Consider the following 9647-nt stretch of genomic DNA (forward strand, 5'->3'; position numbering starts at 1 on the left):
GGTGTCTGGGCTTGCAGGAGCATCATTCATAAGCCTGAGTTACTAATGCCCTTGACATTCTCTGGGTACACAAACAAGCAGTTCTCCTCTGCTAGTTATAAATATGTGTAGTTATACATCCATCCCTCTCAACCACCAGCCCAATGAATTTTCAGCCAAGGGAACAGACCTATTGAACCAGCATTCAGAGAGAGACAACATAACCATGTTTACAGAGGGTCCCTAGAGCTCAGCCTTAGCAACTGAGTCCTGCCCGATTTTGTTAGATCACGCTGATTTAATTAATGGAAGCTTTACACCTGCCCTGGCCAAAGCCACAGGTGGCCACCAAGCCCTTGAAATAGGGCTAGTACCACATGTTGAAACGCTGGTGTGAACATACGGAGTTAAATAAATATAGTTTACAATTCATTTTACCGTGTTGTTTTACCCTCTTAGTGTGGTTACCAGAAAGTTTCCACTTAACTGTGTGTGTCTCACTACATTGGAGTTGGGCGTCTCTGCTCTAGGCTTAAAGCTGCTCTTTAAGTTACTCGTCTTTGCCAGTCTATTACCTGTCTTATCCTAGTGTCAGCTCCGCGGGGACACGGGTTCAAGCTGCATCGCCAGCGCTAGCACTTACGAGGAGTAGGTGCCCGGTCATCAGCTGCCCAAGGAACGGCCTCTGAGTGGACAAACCCACCCTGCGTGGGGACAGGCGAGCAGGTTGGGAAGTGCTGCCGCATAGGCGTCTCTCACCCAGGGCCCCGACCCAGCCGCTGTAGCAGCCGGGGCTCCGCACCCGGATACACAGCCCAGAAAGTACCTGGCTGAAGGGGCGGGGCCAGCGGAGGGGAGCAGGGTGGCCCCGCCCCTTGGCCCAACCCGGCTTCGCCTGGCCGCGGTTGCCAGGCGACAGCCCGACGCGGTGAGGGGTGCCTGAAGCCGGTGGCTTGGCCCTGGGCTCCCAGCAGCCGGATGGAGGCGGGACGGAGCCCGGCGGCCGCGGGGAAGCGGGACGTGGGCGGCGAGGAGGACGAGGAGGAGGAGGAGGAGATCACCGCCGCCTCGCTGCGGGGCAGGCCCCGGCCGCTGCCCCTGTCGGCGCTGTCCGCCTTCAGCTACGTCCCGCCGCGGCGCCAGGACCCCAAGGAGCACAGCTACTTCAGCCGCCAGAGCCAGGTGCGCCGCGGGCTGCAGGGCGGGGCGGGGGCCCGGGCCCGGCCGGGAGAGGAGAGATCCGGGCGGGACTGGAGGGAATGGGGACCTGGCGCCCTGCCGGGGAGGAGGCCTGGAGGTGGGGCAGCCTCTCCCAGGTGGACTCCAGGGGCGGGTCCGCTCAGGGGGCGGCGCCCCACCAGGTACCAGCTTGTTACGGGAAGAGCCTGCGGGTCGTCGGAGGCCACCTTGCAGCCAAAGGAGGAAGAGAAGCCAAAGAAAAGGAAGCAAACCAGAACTTTCAGGGATCGACTGTTTTCCTAAATGTCTCCAGTGTCTTGCAGCTCAGGGTGCAGGGGCATCATTATTCAAAAGGCACATTGACTGGGGACACTCAGCCTGCAGAGATGATGAGTAGCCCCAGAGGGTAAACCGACAGCTGGGAGGAAGAACGGCTTTCCCTCAGGGTGTACAAGGTGTTCCCACAAAATGGTCCTCCTTTGGCTCCTTCCCACCCACAATTCGTGGAGCACAAATGAACCGCCACTTGGATAGACAGCACACAGTTGAGTACTTGCCACAGGTGAAGTGTAGAACTCACATTGTTAAGAGCTCAGCCTTACAAACAGAAGCAATAGTTTCTAGTTTAGGCAATTGTTATGGGTTGCATTGTCTCCCCAAAATTCTTGTTAGCGTCCTAAGCCAGTGATGGCGAACCTATGACACGCGTGTCAGAGGTGACACGCGAACTCATTTTTTTGGTTGATTTTTTTTTTGTTAAATGGCATTTAAATATATAAAATAAATATCAAAAAGATTAAGTCTTTGTTTTACTATGGTTGCAAATATCAAAAAATTTCTATATGTGACACGGCACCAGAGTTAAGTTAGGGTTTTTCAAAATGCTGACACGCCGAGCTCAAAAGGTTCGCCATCACTGTCTGTGCCCCAGTACCTCAGAATGTGACCTTACTTGGAGACAGGCAATCAAATTAAAGTGAGGTCATTCAGAGGGGCCTCATTCAGTATGATTTGTGTCCTTATAAAAAGGGAAAATCTGGACCCACAGACCGATGCATAGAGGGAAGAGGACATGAACAGATGTGGAGACAAGGGCCTTCTACGAAGCAAGGAGAGAGGCGTGGAACAGGTTCACCCTCACAGCCTTGGACGGAACCAAGCTGCCAGCTCCGTCATCTCAGAGTTCAGGCACCAGAACTGGGACACAGTAAATTTCAGTCTGGGTACTTTGTCTTGGCAGCCTGAGCAAACTAACACACAAACTTCAGCTCGGAGGATCCCTGGTATCTCTTAGCAACTTTCTGCGTGACTTTGAGCAATGTGAAGGACAATTGGACAGGCTGAAGAAGAGGACATGGACAGTGTATTTGTCTTTGTAACCCTGTGTACTGACTCTCCTAGGCTTGATTGTCCATCAGGTACTGAGACAGGAGGGGAGTTTAGAGCAATAATTCCCAACCTCGTTGCCACCCTGGACCTCATGAGATATATGTTTTGAAAGAATTTATACCTGTAATTGCTTTCGCTTATTAAATGAATTTTACATCTTAAGTATGTAAAACCTGTATCATTGCTAATTAATTTATGATTCATGCATAGATTTAATGCACAGCATGAGAGAACCAGCCAAAGAGCAAGGAGTCTTCATATTTTAAGTTGGTCCATATTATTTTACTGAGAGAATATAATTTTTGGCTTCTTGACATATGAAACAATTTACAATATACCATTTTATCTGGTATCTTTGAGGGAGATACCAGAGTAAGGGAGATCCATTCTTGAGGGTATTGGGAGATAAGGTAAAAGACTAAGCAGATAAGGGGCAAAATATATATTTATCAGAGATAAAAGCCATGTTGCAGGATAATACTAGGGACTCTGGGGAAATAGGTTTGGGGACAGCTGTGGGTCTCAGAAAAGACCCAGCGGAACTCCCACCCGCTGTGGGCCAGGCACTGCCAGGGGAAAAGGGGCTGAGTTGAGTCTGACAGGCCCAGCTTATTTTTCTGACTACACCAATCTGATCTGTGGCTTCACCTTTCTGGAGCAGAGTAAACCAATGGGCAGAAAGATACCAGACAGTTTTAAGTGACTGGAGCTCTGTACTTGGAAGGAGATTAGAAGTGGGCAAGAAGTGTGCCCCTCTAATGCAGGGTCAGCACATGAAGACCTCTAGGCCAAATATGGCCTGCTGCCTGATTTAATAAAGTTTTATTAGAACAGAGCCATAGGCCCATTGGTTTAGTTCCGTGGTTGGCAAACCGCAGCTCGCGAGCCACATGCGGCTCTTTGGCCCCTTGACTGTGGCTCTTCTACAAAATACCACGTGCGGGTGCGCACGTACAGTGCAATTGAAACTTCGTGGTGCATGTGCAGAAGTCGGTATTTTGTGGAAGAGCCACAGTCAAGGGGCCAAAGAGCCGCATGTGGCTCACGAGCCGCGGTTTGCCGAGCCGCAGGTTGCCGACCACTGGTTTAGTATGGTCTATGGCAGTGATGGCGAACCTACGACACGCGTGTCAGAGGTGACACGCGAACTCATTTTTTGGGTTGATTTTTCTTTGTTAAATGGCATTTAAATATATAAAATAAATATCAAAAATATAAGTCTTTGTTTTACTATGGTTGCACACATCAAAAAATTTCTATATGTGACACGGCACCAGAGTTAAGTTAGGGTTTTTCAAAATGCTGACACGCCGAGTTCAAAAGGTTCGCCATCACTGGCCTGTGGCCACCACACAGCGTTGAGTAGTATCGACAGAGACCACTTGACTTGAAAGCCTAAAGCAGTGGCTGTCTGGCCCTTACAGAAGACGCTGGCCACCCCCGCTCTGATGTAGTACTGCCGCTGGAAAATCAGGGTGGGCCTTCCTTAGAACAATATAATGCAAAGCAGATTGTAAGGAAAGACATTTCAGTAGTTTTGATAGCTGGGGCACAGGCAAATTCAAGTCCTGAGGCCTTTAGTGTCACATGAAGAAAGTGACGCAACAGAAATATTAACTCCTAAATCAAATCCTCTGGGAATTACCTGAACTGGCATTGAATCAGCTGCAGGGCTCCAGAAGCAGATTCTTTGACCTACAGATCGCTTGGGCTAGCCAGGGTGAACTGTATCACAGGCTTGTGGGGTACTCAGCTGCCCCTAGTGTCATTGTAGGTAATTCCAGGCCCCACTCAAAGCTAAGAAAAAACATTTCGGAATAAGCTCTTAAGTCAATTAGCATGTGGCCCCTTGAGTGATAAATTAGTAGCATGGCCAAGGTGTCCTGGGTAGAAATATTGGCTTCGTATTACTAGCTGTGTGAATTGTCCAAGTCACAAATTCTCCATCTCACTTTGGCCACCTGTGAAACAAAGGTCAAACAGTACCGAGCGCCTGGAGTTCTTATGAGAAGGAATGTAATTAGTGGTATATACAGCCCAGTGTGAATAGAGCTATTATAGCTATTGTTTGTTTTTGTTAGTGATTATTAGAGTTCCTTTCTCTGAGGGTTGGTTCTGGGGGCCAGTGTCTTATCTCCCACACTCATCCACTGTCTGAGATTAACACAAGTGAGGCAGGTAATCTGTGTGTAGATGATCCTCTCGGGCATAGGGAGCCCAAAGGTAAAGCGCTATCAATCCCGCACACGTATCAAAGCCCCAGTAATGCCCTGGTCTTAAGACAAATTTGTCATCTCAAGCTGCCAACTATAATACAGTCAGCCCCAGGCCTGCTCCCTAGGGGGCTCTAGCTGCATGGGCTTTCCTATAAAATGTTATTCCAGGGGTAGCAAAGCAAATTCAGTTCAATGGTGCTTTTAAATTACTTTTTTTCTGCCTTGTGCAACATTCCTGCTCCTGAAGTGGAAAAGCTAAGTCAAAGGAGAATGGCTTTTTATGAAGGGGCTGATTAAATTTCTCATTCTAAAAGCTACAACAACAACAAAAATCCCGAGTGGTTTTAGAATATGCTTTCACTCATGCTAAGATGAATTGTGAATAGCTCTGTTTTGAGTGAAGCTTTGCTTAGAAAGCCCCAATTTAGCCCTGGCCGGTGTGGCTTAGTTGGTTGAGTGTCGTCCCATGCACCGAAGGGTTCAGGTTCAATTCCTGGTGAGGGCATATGCCAGGGTTGCAGGCTCAATCCCCTGTAGGGGGCATGCAGGGGGCAGCCAATAGATGGTTCTCTCTCACATTGATGTTTCTCTCCCTCTCTCTCTCTAGAATCAATGAAAACATACTAAAAATTTAAAAAAGCCTAAATTTAGCTTTGATGGGATTAGCTGACTTTCCTTCTAGGTGTGTGGTGGGGACAGAGGCCAGGGCCTGACAATTTCTTTCCCCTCCTGGTGACTGAATGTCCTTTCCCCAATGCAGCCAAGCACTTTGTAAACATAACAATGCGTGTTGAATGTCCAGAGGTGCACAGGGGGATGTGGAGGGCCTGTGCCCATGTCCAGTACACAGGAGGTGTGCAGTAAGAGTTCTCCAGCCCTCCCACCGCCCCTCCCCCAGTGTGGAGCCTCTTCCCTCTTAGGCACCAAGCACATCTGCCACGCACACTCAGCCACTCCTAGGGGCTGTGGAGGACAGGCAAGCTCCTGTTCTGTTGCTGTTTTACTGGTTAAAATCTAGGCAAGTTTACCTCTGGTGTCCTGCAGACTCTTGCATCCACATGGCTTCCAATCAAAGTGTGTGCTAGCAAATGAAGTCATGACTACCCCCCACATATACGTCCTTCCTCTCCCTGCTTCCCCCCCCTTTACACCTAGTAGTATCTATTCTATTACATATTTACTTAGTTATTTTATCTCCCCCCCCCCCCAACTAAAATAGGAGCTTACAAGGGCAGGGGTTATTTCTATCCTCAGCACACCAAACAGTACCTGTCTCATAGTTGGTGCTTTATAAATACTGGCTGCATGGAAGAATAAGGAATGAATAAATGAAATGCAAAACTTTTAAGCAAAGAGACAAGTCACCGATTTACATGATCACCCCCTTAGACTAAATAGAAGAGTCCGTGCAGCTTCAGTGGCTCAGCCTGGGAATAAACCCTCAGCATTTTTCTCTTTTTACTCCCAGACAGGAATCCTTTCCCTCTATGACTGTATTTTTAAGAGGGACCTAGGATATAATCAGAAATTGCACCGAGATGACAGAGAACATGCGAAGAGCCTGGGACTTCATGTTAACGAGGAGGTAAGACTAAGGATATTAACAGGCTCCGACAGGTGGACTGCGCATGCACAATCGTTTATTATTGTGTCCAGTGTGTGCCTGACTCTCCTTTGTGCTGCTGCTAGCTCACTCTAGTCCAACGGTTCTCAACCTGTGGGTCGCGACCCCTTTGGCGGTCGAACTGCCCTTTCACAGGGGTCGCCTAAGACCATCCTGCATATCAGATATTTACGTTACGATTCATAACAGTAGCAACATTACAGTTACGAAGTAGCAACGAAAATAATTTTATGGTTGGGTGACAACATGAGGAACTGTGTTTAAAGGGCCAGAAGGTTGAGAACCACTGCTAGTCTGTCGTGTTGCTGTGCACTAATTTTGATGGCTGCTGTTTTGTTCTACAGAATTTAACAATTTTAATGGAAGCAAAATAAGAAGTTCTTTTCAACAGATAAAGTAGGGTTTTGCTTCACCTCGGAGTCCAGGCTGTCACAGTTCTTCTAGGAACACTGGGCTGTCAGGGATGGAAGCACACAGGCAAGGATGTATCTATCTCCCAAGTTGATTACCAGACCACTGCATGTAGCACAGCTCCTCCGTTCTCTCTCCACGATTTTCAGGAAGGGAGGCTCTGCCTGCAGTCAGCGGCACAGGCGGGTGACCAACAGAGGACACAACACCCACAGGGTGAGGAGGTCAGGATCGCAGCAGTACAGGGGCGAGGAGGTGGCATACTCCTTAGCATGGCTGGGCCCATCTGCCTGATGGGCTGGACCCTCCCCCTGCCCTTCCACACTCGGATAGTGTGCCCACACATTCTGACCTGAAGACAGTATGATCATGAAAAGTTGGGTGCTGGCTACTATCATAATCTTTTATCCAATACACAGAAATCAGGACATACAAACTTTCAGCGGGCTTTCTTTCTAGATCATTGGATATTTGCCTGTCGCTGTTACTGTTTAAGCGTGTTGTCATGGCACTTTCAATGAAACATATTATTTTAATGTGAAATTAAGTGATGGAGGCACTGTGAGGTATTACTGTGTAGATCACGAACGTCAACGCGTTTCCTCCTGTTTTTGTTTGTTACTTCATTATTCCAAGATGGTAGCGAGGTCAGTGCTTTCCACCCAGGAGAACATGCCTAGTGTTTCATATATCCACTCATAGATTCTGAGCACCTCCCGTGTACTCCTGAGCACACAGGGAGTAAGGCAACAGTGTCTGCCTCCTGGACCCGACATTCCCACGAGGAGACAGAAAAATAAAAGCCAAACAAATAATGAACTGAATCCAGGTAGCAGTAAGTGGCTTGCAGAGGCATAAAGCCTTTTAAGAGGATGAGGAAAGTGAAAGTGTTATTTGGGGCTTGGGAGGTGAGAAGGGCTGGGGAGATTAGAAGCGGGCTGTGGAGATGAGGGGTGCTGGGAAGGTGAGGAGTCACTAGGGGGATGTGCACCCTGGAAAAGAAAAAAGTTGGGAAAAGATAGAAAAGAAGGGCAGGGAGGAGGGTGGGGAGGGAGGAAGAAAGTGAATCTGAAGTCACAGGTACCTGGCGCCCAGTGCAAAAGCTCTACCTTCCCTCTGAAGGGCCCGAGGACACCCGAGGGCTGTGAGCAGAGGGCAGGGCTGACATAGTAAAGAGTTGCCCTGGCGCCAGTGTGGAGTCGCCCCCAAGAAGCCCAGGCGGAGATAGGATGCAGGTGTGCAGGTGACGCAGGCAGAATCAGCTTCCAGATCCCAGGCTGAGGGGAGGGTGAGCCCTGCTGAGGAAGCGGGCATGTGCTGACCTGCGTGTCTGATGCCCTGGACAGGAGCGGGAGAGGCCCGTCGGGGTGCTGATGTCATCTGTCTACGGCAAGCACATCCACCGGCCAGTGGAGCCTCTGAACCTGGAGCACGGCCGTGCCAACCATTTGAAGGCCGACTTCTACAGGAAGAATGAGATCCCCAGCTTCAAGGATCCTGGCTTTGGGTACATTTCTCCAGTGTGACAGTTTTCCTGTGAAATTATTTCAGATGAAATGATGCTGGGTACTGACCCACTGGGAGCACCTGAATAAAATGAAAACTTGGTTCTTGATAGTGGTTGGGTTGAGTTTTGTTCGCGGTGTTCACAAGTCTTCCTGGGGGAGGCGCTCACAGGAGCAATGTGCAGTTACTTTTTTTTTTTTTAATATATTTTATTGATTTTTTACCGAGAGGAAGGGAGAGGGATAGAGAGTTAGAAACATCGATGAGAGAGAAGCATTGACCAGCTGGGGATGTGCCCGCAACCAAGGTACATGCCCTTGACCAGAATCGAACCTGGGACCCTTGAGTCCGCAGGCCAACACTCTATCCACTGAGCCAAACTGGTTAGGGCTGCAGTTACTTTTCTTAACACCCATGGAAACTACTACTGCCTGATTCTTCCATTTTCCCTTTCTCCACCAGGAGGGATCATGAAACGGCCTTTTGGCACAATTGAACTCTAGATGCCACAACACTTTTCTCCACAGAGGTCTGAACCACCACAAACAGAATTTTGCACAGTGGAGGACAAAAGTAGGGACGGGTGGCCTTGGTGGCTGGCAATGCCAAGGTCACTCCTCAGAGGAGAAGCAGTCCCAGGTCCCAGGGAGAGACTAGACTTGAGTCTTTAACAGACTTGGGTACAATTCTGGCTTCACATTTTCTAGCTGCATGGTGTAGGGCCGTGGTTGGCAAACTGTGGCTCGCGAACCACATGCGGCTCTTTGGCCCCTTGAGTGTGGCTCTTCCTAAGCCTTAGGAGTACCCTAATTAAGTTAATAACAATGTACCTACCTATATAGTTTAAGTTTAAAAAATTTGGCTCTCAAAAGAAATTTCAGTCGTCGTACTGTTGACTAATGAGTTTGCTGACAACTGTTGTAGGGGAAATGATTTCACCCATTTGAGCCCACATCAGCTCAGCGTCAAAGCAGGGGCTCCCGAGCTTGAGGGGTGGGTGTGGGAGTCCAGGAGCCACTGCAGTGTGGTCGGAACACAAGCACCGCAGGGGCCAGGATTGTTCCTTTGAACAGCCTTCTTTTTAGAAGCAGCTACATTGGAAATGTGTGCTTTGCAGATAACTTGGAACTTTTTCAAGTATTAAGATAGTGCTGTATTTTTAATGAATGGATCCCTTGGAGGAAATCATCCCTCATCTATCATGATTAAATTTCCCACAGCTGAGCATTTAATGGGAAGGTGATCTAATGTGTTTCAATGTTGATTCCTCTGTTGCTGGCTTTATTATTTTGATTCTCTAAGGACACATGACACTAAGTTGCTGGTAATTTCAAGGCCGAGTG

At 48.7% G+C, this 9647-nt stretch overlaps 1 protein-coding gene across 1 annotated transcript; it reads left to right on the forward strand.

Annotated features, from left to right (window-relative positions):
* Positions 1 to 878: 878 nt before the first annotated feature.
* On the forward strand, positions 879 to 8447 carry CFAP90 (cilia and flagella associated protein 90). The gene is made up of 3 exons (XM_081088886.1): positions 879 to 1161; positions 6232 to 6348; positions 8145 to 8447. The coding sequence occupies exons 1-3, from the start codon at positions 958 to 960 to the stop codon at positions 8322 to 8324; spliced, it is 501 nt and encodes a 166-aa protein (XP_080945012.1). The 5' UTR covers positions 879 to 957; the 3' UTR covers positions 8325 to 8447.
* Positions 8448 to 9647: the final 1200 nt, after the last annotated feature.

The sequence above is a fragment of the Myotis nattereri genome (genome assembly GCF_964212035.1).
Source record: "Myotis nattereri genome assembly, chromosome: 4".
NCBI classification, from domain to species: Eukaryota; Metazoa; Chordata; class Mammalia; order Chiroptera; family Vespertilionidae; genus Myotis; species Myotis nattereri.

Coding starts and splice junctions, on each gene's coding strand:
- CFAP90 (XM_081088886.1), top strand. CDS start 958: ATGGAGGCGGGACGGAGCCCGGCGGCCGCGGGGAAGCGGGACGTGGGC. Junction 1,162..6,231: donor ACTTCAGCCGCCAGAGCCAG/GTGCGCCGCGGG, acceptor TTTTACTCCCAG/ACAGGAATCCTTTCCCTCTA. Junction 6,349..8,144: donor GACTTCATGTTAACGAGGAG/GTAAGACTAAGG, acceptor TGCCCTGGACAG/GAGCGGGAGAGGCCCGTCGG.